The 13,043-nt window shown below is 42.3% G+C and overlaps 1 protein-coding gene across 1 annotated transcript in view; it reads right to left on the minus strand.

Annotated features, from left to right (window-relative positions):
* The window catches only part of ttc39b (tetratricopeptide repeat domain 39B), a 13,598-nt gene extending 740 nt beyond the window's left edge, over window positions 1-12,858 (minus strand). The window contains exons 1-19 of the mRNA XM_077498670.1: window positions 12,717-12,858; window positions 8,771-8,805; window positions 8,512-8,616; window positions 8,307-8,438; window positions 8,167-8,237; window positions 7,961-8,093; window positions 7,596-7,701; window positions 6,961-7,026; window positions 6,756-6,864; window positions 4,942-5,009; window positions 4,826-4,885; window positions 4,581-4,742; window positions 4,415-4,506; window positions 3,705-3,825; window positions 3,518-3,629; window positions 3,315-3,432; window positions 2,012-2,128; window positions 1,814-1,932; window positions 1-168 (exon numbers count right to left, since the gene is read on the minus strand). The exon at window positions 1-168 is cut by the window's left edge and continues 740 nt beyond it. Of these exons, the coding sequence (XP_077354796.1) occupies window positions 1,836-1,932; window positions 2,012-2,128; window positions 3,315-3,432; window positions 3,518-3,629; window positions 3,705-3,825; window positions 4,415-4,506; window positions 4,581-4,742; window positions 4,826-4,885; window positions 4,942-5,009; window positions 6,756-6,864; window positions 6,961-7,026; window positions 7,596-7,701; window positions 7,961-8,093; window positions 8,167-8,237; window positions 8,307-8,438; window positions 8,512-8,616; window positions 8,771-8,805; window positions 12,717-12,755 (1,743 nt within the window). The 5' untranslated portion in view covers window positions 12,756-12,858 and the 3' untranslated portion in view covers window positions 1-168; window positions 1,814-1,835. The remainder of the gene's footprint in view (window positions 169-1,813; window positions 1,933-2,011; window positions 2,129-3,314; window positions 3,433-3,517; window positions 3,630-3,704; window positions 3,826-4,414; window positions 4,507-4,580; window positions 4,743-4,825; window positions 4,886-4,941; window positions 5,010-6,755; window positions 6,865-6,960; window positions 7,027-7,595; window positions 7,702-7,960; window positions 8,094-8,166; window positions 8,238-8,306; window positions 8,439-8,511; window positions 8,617-8,770; window positions 8,806-12,716) is intronic.
* Window positions 12,859-13,043: the final 185 nt, after the last annotated feature.

Below are 13,043 nucleotides of genomic sequence, written 5' to 3' on the forward strand. Positions count from 1 at the left end.
CGCAGATTGTACTTCAACTTAACAACGTGAGGAAATGCCAAGACGTCAAATCCTAAAATAAAGAGGTAGGAGGAAACTTCTTGTCGGTAAGCGTGTTAGCTGCGGCGACGTATGGAGGTCATTCGACATGGCAGCCAATCAATGCTAAATACTTGTTGATTGGCAGCTCTGTGGGATGAAGGGAAACTGAAGGTAAGTGAAAAAAATAAAACCTGCGAGCAGTGATAAAAGCAGGCCGTTTTTTTCATGGCAAATCTTCAAGATTGTCATTAAACTTCAAACTCATGCCCGCACTTTAGGCGGCATAGGCCGTCGGAATTTATTTGTGTAGGAGACTTGATTCCAATTGGAGCTCATTTGGGCAAATTCACAATTCATCAAGAATCTCAACTTCCTGTTCAGATGTCATGCGTCCTTTTATGGCAGACATGTCCACTAAATTTTGTGTTAATAAGTGAAAATGGGTGAAAGGAACTGTTTTTTTTTTTTTCTTTCTCTAACGTTCAGACAATTTTTTTCAAGGAATTCACCTAAAATAGCTGCCTTCCTGTTCAATTTGTGTCCTGTGACAACCAAGGTTATTTTAGTTAACTAAAACTAATGAAAAAACTAAAATTTAAAAAAACAATTTTGTTAACAAAATAAAAACGAAAATGCTTTTTAAAAAACAAAAACTAATTGAAACTACATTTTATGTTTACAAAACTAAGGAAAAATGTCCTTCATTTTTGTCTTTGGTAATTAATTTAATGCATGAGCCTTTGGGGATGATGTTAAATAAGCGGAATAAGGATGTTTGAAAGTATGTCACACAGAAGTGACATCATCTAGCGGCAGCCAATTGAAAAGCACCTTCAGATGATGTCGCTCCCATGGTGTTTTTTAAATATTGTGCACAAGTAATGCACATTAAAGGTATACTTGACTCATTGAACAATTTTCAGCAGTGAAAAGTGAATATTTTGTCCGGAATGAATTTGATAACTTCATTATTTTTCATTTACAATTAGTACCTTTAAAAAGTCAGTTTTTTACTTGCTGTCGACTGATGATGACATCACCTGTGCTGAGGAAGTATGTAGCGGCCAATCATGGCTCACCTGTTTTCTGGATCCGATCAGTAAACTGAGCCATGATTGGTTGTTACCTACTTCCTCAGCACAGGTGAAGTCATCATCAGTTGACAGCAAATAGAAAAGTTACTTTTTGAAAGGTACTAATTGTACATGAACAATAATGAAGTTACCACATTAATTGTAGACAAAATATTAACTTTTTACTGCTAAAAATGGCTCAATGAGTCAAGTATCCCTTAAAAAATAAAAAAAATAAAAAATAATAAATAAAAAAAACTAAAACTAATACTGAAACTAACTAAAACTAAGCAATTATGAAATAACTAAAACTAATAAAAACTAGCAGAACCATCTGAAAACTAATTCAAACTAACTAAATGTTTAAAACTAACTCAAATGAAAAATTCCAAAACTATAATAACCCTGGTGACAACACATATGCATCAAATTTTGTGTCACTTGGTGAAACTGGTGACATGGGGACTATTTTGATGGAACTTTCCAAGGAGTCTTACCGGGTGAGTTTTGAGGGGGTCAAGTTCATGATAAAAAATAATACAAATGTAATTTTTTTTAAAAACTAAACATTTTCAGCAGGAGAGATGTTCTTGCAGAAATTGCTGAGGCATGTTGAGACCCCCAAAAAGGGAAATTGAAAAAAACTGCCTGGTGCTCGAGTCAAAACAATGTTAAATCAACTCAAGTCACTGTTAAAAGATCAAGTAAAAGTCACACACCGTCAACTTGCGGCGGTGGCTGTTATGGGGCGGCAGCAGGCGAACTTCTGAGGCTGTTGAGGGCCGCATGAATGCGAAAGTGCAGTCTGGACTCCATGGAGTAGTCCTTGTAGTTGCTCCTGACACCGTCGCAAACAACAAAAAATGTCAGGTTACCGTTACCTGATAGAAAACGTGGATGGCGTTAAGAGGACTTACTTGGCATTCTCCATGAAGGCGACGGCCTTGGCGACGTCGCCTTGCTGTCGGTAGAGGAGGGCCAGCTCGTACAGCGTGAACGGGACCAGGTAGTGATCGTAGCGGATGCGACTTTCACTGCAAACAAACAAAAAATGTTGGTCTCCTTTAAAAAGGAATGATACAGAAGATCAGAATGAAACCGTTGTGCCCGCTTTGGCCACCAGGAGGCAGTATAATACAGTCCAGTCATGCAGACACAAACGTTAGGGAATAATTTTGTGAAGTTAAAATGTTTAGTAAGTTATAGATAAATAAACCGTCTCTCATTTTAACTCATGGCTCATGTGGCTTTGTTTTAGCGTTAGCCTAATCCGTAAGGAATTAGAACAAAACATTTATGTATAATCAATGTGATGTTTCTTTACACAATTTATTGACTGTGTGTTAAAACAAAATTTAAAAAAATTAAATCATAATCACAATTTTGAGTGGGGAAAAAAAACGTAATTAAGATTATTTTTCAAAATTGTTCAGCCCTAAATTTTAAATCTGAGGATGATTACCTGTCGAAATGCACTGCTACTAAAAATGCAACCGCCAATGCTAACCATTAGCATGTCAATAGCATTTTAAATTGTTTGTTAGTGAAAGCTAAACTGACTTTTCGAAAGCAAAGCAAAAATTGTGATATCGTGACATCAAAACTGCCACAATATCGTTGTTGTCATGTTCACGATATTTAAAAGCTACACATCTGTCAAGTCAGGTTGATTTCCATTTGTGCAGTTCTAGCACCCTCTGGTGCTTAGTGTTTCAGTGCAATTTAATCTCCATACTGCATGTTTTGGCCCTTATATGTTTAAAGTCTACACTAATTGTCAGGTGAAGTGGATTGTAATATGCTTGTAAAGCGAGTCAATATGTGGAGGAACTCAATGTGTGTGTGCATTAGCAAGTAAGTGCCTCAATATTAAGTCTTATTAGAGATTTATGTTGTTTATATGCATTGCTGTAATGTACAAAACCACAATATTGTTTTTCTTTGTGTGAGCTTTTTTTTTTTTTTTTTACAATATTGTGACCTTTGTTTTTGTTTTTGTTTTTAAATATCGCCAACCTCCCTACAATATCGTGATAATTATCGTATTGTGAGCTTCATATTGTGATATCATATTATGATATTTTGATATCGTTACATCCCTATTAGTTAGGTCGCAAACTTCAACTGAGAATGATATTAAAAACTTGAAGCCTTCTTTTTTTATTATTAATTTTGCAATACTTAACCACACATGCACACCAACACGTTTTTTTTTTCTACCTGGACAGGACGTGCGTGAAGCAGAGCTCGGCTTGCATCAGGCGTCCCGCGTGCTTGAGACAAAGACCCTTCAACATCTGCACCAGACAGCCGTCATCCACGTGGAACTCGGACGTCTCTGAGGGAGGGGTGGTGCGGGCGGCAGTCAGCAGAAGGCGTGCGAAAAACACACACTGGGAGAGAGGGATTCCCGCATCACTCACGCGGATCGTGCCGAAGCTGCTCCTCGGCCGCCTCGATGGTAACCAGCAGCGCTTCGCTGCAGTCCACTCGCTTGGCTACGATGGTGAAGCCGCTCCAAACGTACATCATTTCCTGTGGGGGTTGAAACACGCGCACAATCAACACAGACAACATGTCATCCAAAGGGAAATAACGAGCGTTAACTACCAGAGCGGGAAGCACCAGCGGCACGGGGGTGCTGGTCTTGTAGCGGCGAGATTTTCTGACGGCAAACTTCTCCGTGGGGATGGACTTTCCCGCCAGACGTTGCTTGAGCCCCTCCACCTGCCTGCGCAAACACAAAACGTCCATTGGTGGTAATTTCGGCAACGGAAACTAAACAAAAATCATTTTTCGTCAACACGTTTTTCACCGGACTATAACTAGACTAGACTAAAACCTTCATTAATAAACAATAACTGAGACTAAATGAGTCTGCATTTTCGTCGACTAATGAAAGCGAGAATGTACTTAATTAAAACTGGACTAAAATCTATGGACATTTTAGTTAATGAACAAAAAAAAAAATTCTATATTTTTTTGTCAAATCTTGTCTCTGCTAATCTGTCACTGTCATGTGACACAAAGTGACACGCCCCCTTTCAAATCTGCAGCTTGGACTAAAATAAAGACTAAAAAGCTAGGTTTATAGTCAACTAAAAATCGACCAAATAAAAACGGGATGAGGTTGACTAACTATAATAAAAACTAAGAAGTGGTATTGACACTGGACTAAAACTGAGGCTAAATTTTAAAATGGACAATAAAATTAACACTAATGTCCACCAATAGTCGAACGAAAGTACCACCTGAAAAACGACCTCTCTCTGGCGTTTGATATGCGAGCTAACCACAAGAGGGAGCACTTCCTGAAGCACCTGAAGAGTTCGACCACATCTTCACCAGTCTTCTTCACGTCCTCGGCCGACATCATGCTGAGGATGGCGGCCTTCTGGTAGACGTAGATGGCCTGCGGGAAAAGCAAGGAAGGGTCAAGCGCTCGGCGCGATCCACTCTCTCGGCGCAGAGTTCCTCAGGGCTGACCTTGGACCAGCGACTCTCGCGACACAGCAGGTCAGCGTAGCGATACGCCTGCGGCCAATCCTGCTGGTAGGTGTGCGTCCACATGAGCTCCCAGTAGCACAGGTGGTGGATCTGTTTCCACTCCTGTTGGCTGCTCACACACTCCTGGTAGCCCAAGCACGCCTACGACGCACATCAAATCACACACGCGTCACAGACTGCCCGCTTGTCTGCCCTGCAAGCGGCGATCTAGCCGAGTCAAGGACCTTTTCGAAGTGTCCCCGCAGTGCGGCTAGTCGGGCCGAGTAAAACTGAATGATGGCGCCCTGGAAGAAGTCACGTCGGTATCAGAAGTCACTTGGAGACGAGCGGCAAGTCTTACTTTGGGGTACTTGTGAAGGTACGGCTCCAGCAGGGCTTCAGCTTCCGCCAAGTTTCCTTCGCCACTTCCTGCACACGCACGTTTACAACATTGGTGACAACACTGTTCATTCATTTGTTATCATTCATCTTAAATTTTATGACCAATGTTCAACTACATTCAACGGAACATGAAGCTACTTGGAGATGGTCTTCCAGCCTTTACCTTTAACTCATTCACTGGCCGCCATTTTCACTGACGCACCCCCGTTTTACTGGATTTAAGGATTTATTTTGCAAGGCCCACAGAATATTGTATTCTATTGCTATAAAAACATGGAACCTACCAAAAGTAAGATTAAAGTCTCTTATTTCATCAGGGAAAAAAAAGTATATTTCTATTTGTTTCCGTTTTGCAGGAATTTGCATTTGAATATAGCTAAGTTTCATCATTATTCAAAAATCTATTTATAATTGTGAGTAACTGAGCTTTTTTTTCCAACATGGCCCTGGTTGATCCTTTTGTTCTGCTGCCACCTGTTGTCCATAATAACTACCTTTTTTGTTTCAACCGTTCATTGCAGCTGAGAGGTTGCATCAAACCCTACTGTATGCTATAGCATAAATATATATATATATATATATATATATATATATATATATATATATAACGCATAAATATATCTTTCGGTAGAACGTATTTATACGTTTTTGGGAGACAATGAATATGCTTGTGTGGAATTTTTCTGTCATCTCCCAAGACAACTCACGTCTTCACCTTCCTTTGGTCCATATTTAGTGTGGTACACATCAAACGGCACAAATTCAAAATCAGATTTTTATTGGCTAATTTTCATTTGATGTGACTTTTGTAAGATTGAAATTACTTCTGTGACTACTGTGGGTTTTTGAGGTCCTTACAATTTAACATTTATTAATCCAGGGAGGGCAAAGAACCGATTCTCATTCCCCACCAGTTATACATCAGAATGAACTCTTGTAAAGAAACATATAGGGAAACATACGCACGCATGCACGGAAAGACACATGGACATACATACAGACAGAAAGACCCAACAACAGGTGTGGACTACAAAAAAAAAATCTGATAGTTTTCATTTTGTTGAACATATCCTTTGCCAGTTCAATTTTTGTCTTCAGTGATGCTCCAAAGTGATGTGTTGTTAGGCAGATGAAAAATGAGAATTGTTCAATGACCTGACCTTGTCTGAGGTCCAAAATCTGGCGCCGATTTTGCAATACTCATGCATTTGGTGTTATTTTTTTATTTTTTTGCATCGACAGTTGTCCACTTGACGATACTCTCCGATGAAAAAGTTGCAGCAGGGCTTCGGCAGAACCACCGAGTAGAATGATGTCATCATTCTCCAGATCTTTTTCATTGTACAAGTTCAACAAGTCTGGTGACCTGACACATCCTTGTGCAAGCCCTCATTTCAATTTGATGTTCATCCAAGCTCCTTGGCGCACTGTAATGTATAAGGTGATTTTTGGCACGGTAGAGGTATGAAAATTGATTTTGACGTTTCATCTGCTTTCATTCCAGTTTTGTAAATCTTCTTCCTTCTTCTTCTTCCACAGCTGTGAACGTCTCCCCTGGCATTTCAGCCGACCCTGACACTGTTGCCATAACTGAGTTTGTTGCCACTTATTTCCTTCATTGTCTGGAATATCTTTTGGAGGTTTATTATAATCTTCCGAATTTTACTCCAATCCACTTTCATTTTTACGATGAACTTTTATAAACTGTTGTTTTCAGGAAGTCAAACTTTGAGGGAGCACACAAGAGACCAACACACAAACGTGCACACATACCCAGCACCAGGGTGACGTATGTGTGGTAGAACAGCAACGTCAACGTGCACAAGATGGAGCGCAAAGTGGAGCCGGACGTTCCCTCTCGCAGCTGGGACAAGCCAAACTCCTGTCGGGAAAGTTGCGTGATGTCAACGAACGGTCCAACACACGTGGCGCATAATATAACGATGAGTGCACAGCAATCACCACGGCGGCAACTTGCCCTGTTTCCAGAGAAGCCAATAAACTCCAGCAGCCTTAGGATCCTCTGCGGGAGGAGAGACAGCATCTGGTGGGTGGGAGACATATGTGTTGTCATTATCATACAATGATTTTTTGTTTAACATTGCAAAAGTAAATAAAATAAATAAATAAATACTTAAATATCAAATCCAATTAAATCAAAATTAATATTCCTCAGAAATCATGTGCTTCAAAAAGTCGAAACAAAGTATGTTTTAAAATGATAAAATTTAAGATATAATACACATTTTTCATAGTCACTTGCTGGGTAGATAAATGTCTTACACAAGTACGCTCATGAGTCTTCTTCACTTGCGTCCATTTCTCGCCACTCTTATGAGGCGCTCCCCCTAGTGACCCACCAAGTAATTGCTCAATAAGTAATGAACAATGGAGCCGTTATGGTGGCTGTATATCAACTACAAATATTGAGATACTTGCGTAGGCGTATCGATAATCGATCGGGAGACAAAGCATCACGATTCAGCGCGATATCGATACACTGTCACACTCCTAATATGGAACATGTCCACCACCATAAACGGGAGTTGACTGTAATCTGAATAATAATAATAGGGATCAGTTATAAGAGTCAGCAGGAAGATGAAAACCCACCAAGTTGAAGGAGCCCATGCCCAGCTTGACTCCGCCCTCAAACTGCCTGTGCGAGTCTGACTGGCTGGTCAAGTCGTGAGTGACATTCAGCACATTGTGACAGTCCCTGTCAGGGAAGAAAAAAAAAAAAAAAAAAGAAGTTAAAAAAGGCACATTATTCATTCTCACGCCCCCGTACCCACAACTTAAAATAGTGCTGAGGTGCCTTAATAAACGTCTGTGACATGTTTTGTCAAAATACTTCAGGAATTTTGAAGTTTAGGATTATATTTCTGGTTTTAAATGGTTAATAAAGATGAATAATTTGTAAACATTATAAAGTGGGAGTGACCCGACTTAAAAAGGAGGAAGAAGTTAGGACTGACTTGTAGATTTGATAGCTGCTTCTGATTTTAATGCCTCCCTTGATGAAGCTGATCATGTTCTCGTCCTGCACAAAAGTCAGCGTGGCTTTCTGGAGCAAGCACTCGGCGTAGCAGAGCTCGGCATGCATCTCCTCTGAGGACACAAAGACGCCTGGCAACATTACGTTTTGGTCGGCTGACGAGGTCAGGGTGGCGAAGGGTCGCACCTTCCTGAAGGTTGGACTGCCTGCTGATCAGACTGGACAGTGATCCCACCACGGAATTTTTCTTACGAAACCTGAAGGGGGGAAACGCCGATGCCAGTGTCACAAAAGGGAAACGAGCGCTTTGCATGGTCGCCTCATACCTCTGACAGGTGTGTAAGGCCTCCTTGATGGTCGCCATGGCGATCTGGATGTCCTTGTGCTCAAAGGTCATGGTGGCCTGCATGACCAGGATGCTGCTGTAACCCAACGCATGGTACATGCTGTCCCGCCACCTGCACAAACGCGGAATGTTGCATGAGACACAGAGACGAGCACATCCAAGGTTAGCCACATTTGCATGCTCACCACGGCTTAAGGAGGTCCAGGGCTTCTGAGAACTTGTTGTTGAGGACCAGGTTGAGGGCGCATTGAGTCTCCCGGATGGCCGACTGCAGATCCATGTGACATGCACTATACATGCGCGCACACACACACACACACACACACACACACACACACACACACACACACACACGACAAGGAGGGAGGGAAATCCACAGGAAGTGAAAGAAGTGGACACCGGAAGTTGTCCATGTTGCTATGCCAATTCTATTATATTACTCACATGGGAATGCGGTCGTAGGCATCCTCAAAATGGTCCTGCAAAACAAACACAAGAACGCTCAGGCAAGGTCATTGCCACGGCGATGGCAACACTTTACCTCAACAATTCAATTGTTAGTCTGTCTCTTACACAACCTGAACAATACACTCAAAGGCCAACCTGAAGCAGAACCGAGAAAACACCTGAAAGAAAGTCCAAAGCCCACACCAAGCGACACTGCCGAAACCCTCTGAACTGTCGCATTATGTGCACGCTAGGGCTGGGCAATAAATCAAATTAATTCGATACATCGTCATTTTAAAAAATCGAATCGTTGAAAATTTGCTAAATCGTGAAATCGAGTTTTGTCTTCTGGATTATTAAAAGCTGTTGTTCTTATGTTCTGTTACATCCGAATGCTTTTATGTGTTGTAATTTTTGCACAAGTGGCAGAATGCTGGATGGGTCGTTGATAAGACATGTTTACAAATAGCTACCAACTACTTAATTGTGGCATTTAAGCACAAACTATGAATGTTAAGTTTATGTTAAAACTGATCTAGAATCAGTATACGTTCATGGTGTCTGAACATTTTGCACAGGAATTATTTTTGAATAAGTGAAACCTTTAATTAAACGTTTGTTGGGGGGTGGGTGTTGGGGGTCGGGGTGTGTTCGGGGGTTTGGGGGCCGGGGGGTGGCGGGGCCTGGGGACCGGTGGGGCGCTGTGGGCTCGGGGGGTGTGGGCCGGGGCTGGGGCGGGGGTGTTCCGGGCGTCTGGGTCGGCTCGCCGTCCGGTGTCCGCTCGGGTGGCGTGGGGGTGGCCTTGGTGCTGCCGCGGCCTGGGGGATTCCGGGGGGGCGGTGCTCGCTTTGCTGGGCCGCGGTTGACGGCTTCTTTCTTTGGTGGCGGTCCTTATACATGCCAGATCCATCGCACCAGCATCTACTGAAACGCAAACAGAATTTGCCTCTCCCTCCCACAGCTCGTTGAATCAGTGGGTGCTGGTGTCTGTGGATCTCACTTTGCTTTATCTATCCTTCCCTCCTTCCTCTCTTTAGTTTTTCCTCTGGTCAATTGAGATCTCCTCAATTTATTGGAAGTTTGAGGTTTCTGGGGTTGGCATAAGACTCTGGTTTTGTAACCACGAAGGAGGTGTTTGGTTGGTGCTGGATTTCACTTTGATGGACTGGATGTACTGGTTTCTATGGATCTCACTCTGCCTCATCGATCCTTCCCTCCTTCCTCTCTTTAGTTTTTCCTCTGGTCTCTTGAGATCTCGTTAATTTGTTGGAATTTAGAGGCTTCTGGGGTTGGCGTAAGACTTTGATTTTGTAACCATGGGGAAGGCAGGAAGTGTTTGGTCGGTGCTGGATTTCACTTTGATTTATCTTTCTTTTCTTTTTATCTTTTCTGACCTTTTCTCTGGTCTCCTGACCATTTGAACCTCACGACTCTGGCGAGACTCTGAAGTACCTGGTTAAGGTGTAAGGGTAATGGGATTTTTATAAGGTTTTAGGTGAATTAATGAGTATAAATGTATACGTATTTGCATGCAAACGCACGCACACGCACGCACACACAAAAAAAAAAAAAAAAAAAAAAAAAAAAAAGAGCAATGATGATAAGACGTTGATTCGGTAACACTACCAAATGAACAATTCTGAGCTCTCAAGAAAAAATAAATAAATAAATAAATACATTAACGTTTGTTGGATTTATTAGATTAAAATCGATTAAAATCGTAATCGTCCTGGATGGCTGCAAAAATCAAGATTTTATTTTTTGGCCATATCGCCCAGCCCTAGTGCACGCTAAGGCAAGAAGAAAATATTAATCATGATGATTAATTTGGTAATAATTGAATAATAATAATGTGAATAATAATCATTCACACATGTAAGCCTCTGTGAGTGAGTGAGTGAGTAAAAAAAAAATCCATGCGCGCTTTCAAATTGCCGCGGGAGTGACGTCACGTAGATGACACGTTCGCCCGGCCCCATTTACGCCACACCCCCGCTCTGCGATTGATTGGAGGGGTGTAAACACTGTCTTTCCACAGAAACGGCCCGCTGTTTACAAAACAAACACAAAATGGCAAAATACAGGGTGGGGGGTGGGTGTTTAGGACAAAATCACCCCCACACATTATGAAAAGCCCATATCTATAAATTGAGAAGTAGTTTGTTTGTTTAAATCCTGTATTTAAAAAGTGCATTTTCCTGAGTGAAAACGGCAGACAGGCCCTTTAATTAAAAATTAATCGTGATTTCAATTTTGCCTTCTCTCCATCTTCAAAATGTTACAGTCAAAGAAAAACGTGCAGAACGTCGCAATGCGTTTACAAGTTCCCGATGTTTTGAAAGCTCCTTGAATGCACCATGTTTGTGTAGCAAGCATGTGACCTGAATGTGATTGATCTTGCCCTCCCTGGGTGTCCTTTCAGCTCTTTAATAACACCATAGATTTTAATGACTGTAAAACTAAACACAAAACAAGAACAATTACACACATTGCGTATTTGCTTTTTCAAAATCACGAGCGCTAACACTAAAGTCAATGGAGCATCCCATTCAAATGCTACGGGAAATTAGCATTGCATTGGCAGTGCATCGTCTTATGTGCGGCTCTCAATCGCTTGGTGTGTGGCAAAGAGTCACTGTAATTTGTTTGCGATTGTCCGCTTCAGTTGCTTCTGGGCCACGTCGCTCGATGTGCGACGAACCTAAAGGAAGACTTTGAGGAACACCTGAAGGACAACATAAAGAAATATATTCTTTGAGATGTTCACTGAAGTCCACAACTGATGGAATACCAAAAGGAGGGGCTGAAGGCCAACCTTATGCCTCACAAAACACCTGGAGAACCAGAAGGAACACCTGAAAAAAAGTACATGATAAATTGTCCCAAGAAAGGCCCAAAGGAACACTGGAAGACAAACCTTAAGAAACACCCATAGGAGAACATAAAGAAACATGTTCACTGACGTGTTTCCTTATGTTCTCTTTTACAAGGTCCTTTGGGTGTACCTTAAGGAAGGCCTGAAGGAGAAACACCAGAGGAAGCACCTAAAGGAGAGCCTATACAAACACATGCAGACAACCCAAAGTTCTCCTTTACATGTTCCTATCGGTGCATCTTAACACACAAAGGAGAACTTGAAGGAACACCGGAGTAAAAGTGTAAAGGAATATCTAAATAAAAACCCGAAGCACAACCTGAAGGAACAGTTGAAGGAGAACCTGAAGAAAACATCTAAATGAGAAAGTGAAGGAGGACCTGAGGAAATACCAGAAGGAACACTTTAAGGAGAACCGAAAGAAACATGTTCCTTGAGGTGTCAAGGAATCTCTTCAGGTACACCGCCAAAAGACCAGAAAAAAAATAGCAAGACCCAAAGGAGAGCCAGCAAGACAAGATCCTGGGTTGCTACGGACTAAAGAAGGAGAACAGATGCGCCTTTGACAATTTTCCTCCCATCTGCCACATTCCCAACATTCCAGACACCGCTGCTCAACCTGCCGTCTCAGCACATCTTTCCCCCATACAATAGCCGTTCACACCGGCGCAAAGATGCTGGCTGCCACTTCCCCACAGTGTCCAGTGTCTAGGACGGCGTCATGTTACAGAGAGCGAGAGGAAGAAAAAAAAACGCTCACACGCCGTCACCACATAAGGCCGAGACCAAACAGCCCAAGTGTACTGCTCAGAAGCCTGGAAGCTGGCTGAGGAGGTCCCTCACGTTTAAATGAGCTGGAGGAACGTTTCTTCAGCTATGCCACACTGGTCCCGCACCACTCGAGAGACCTCCGGAGTCCAACGACCTCATTATAACAACACCTCAAGTATTCCGTCAAAGCCGCAAGTGTTCGCGAACACACCCCGGAAGTGCTCCCCATTGCGCTCACCCGACAAATGTCCCGAATATGTAGCACGTTTTCGGAAAGAAAAAAAAAAACGCAATCACCTCATCCTCGGCGCGGGCCGCTTCCTCCACCACGTCCATCGCCCGACACGTCGCTCGAGCTTGTGTGCAGCTGCCAGCTCGTCAGACGTCCTGTCCGTCACTTCCGGGTACGTCACACACGCGCGGACACGCCTCCGTCTGCCACTTCCTTCGCTCGTAGGTAAGTGTGTTGTGTATAGATTTCTCTTTATAAAATAAATACATAAATATATAAATACATGAATTATAATTTTTTTTTTTAAAGAGAGCGAGAGAGAGAAAAAAATCGTTTTATCGCCGCGGAAGACATAGTGATAATAAAAGGCTGCCATAAACACAAATTCGGTC

The sequence above is a fragment of the Festucalex cinctus genome, chromosome 16, assembly GCF_051991245.1.
Source record: "Festucalex cinctus isolate MCC-2025b chromosome 16, RoL_Fcin_1.0, whole genome shotgun sequence".
In the NCBI taxonomy this organism is placed as follows: domain Eukaryota; kingdom Metazoa; phylum Chordata; class Actinopteri; order Syngnathiformes; family Syngnathidae; genus Festucalex; species Festucalex cinctus.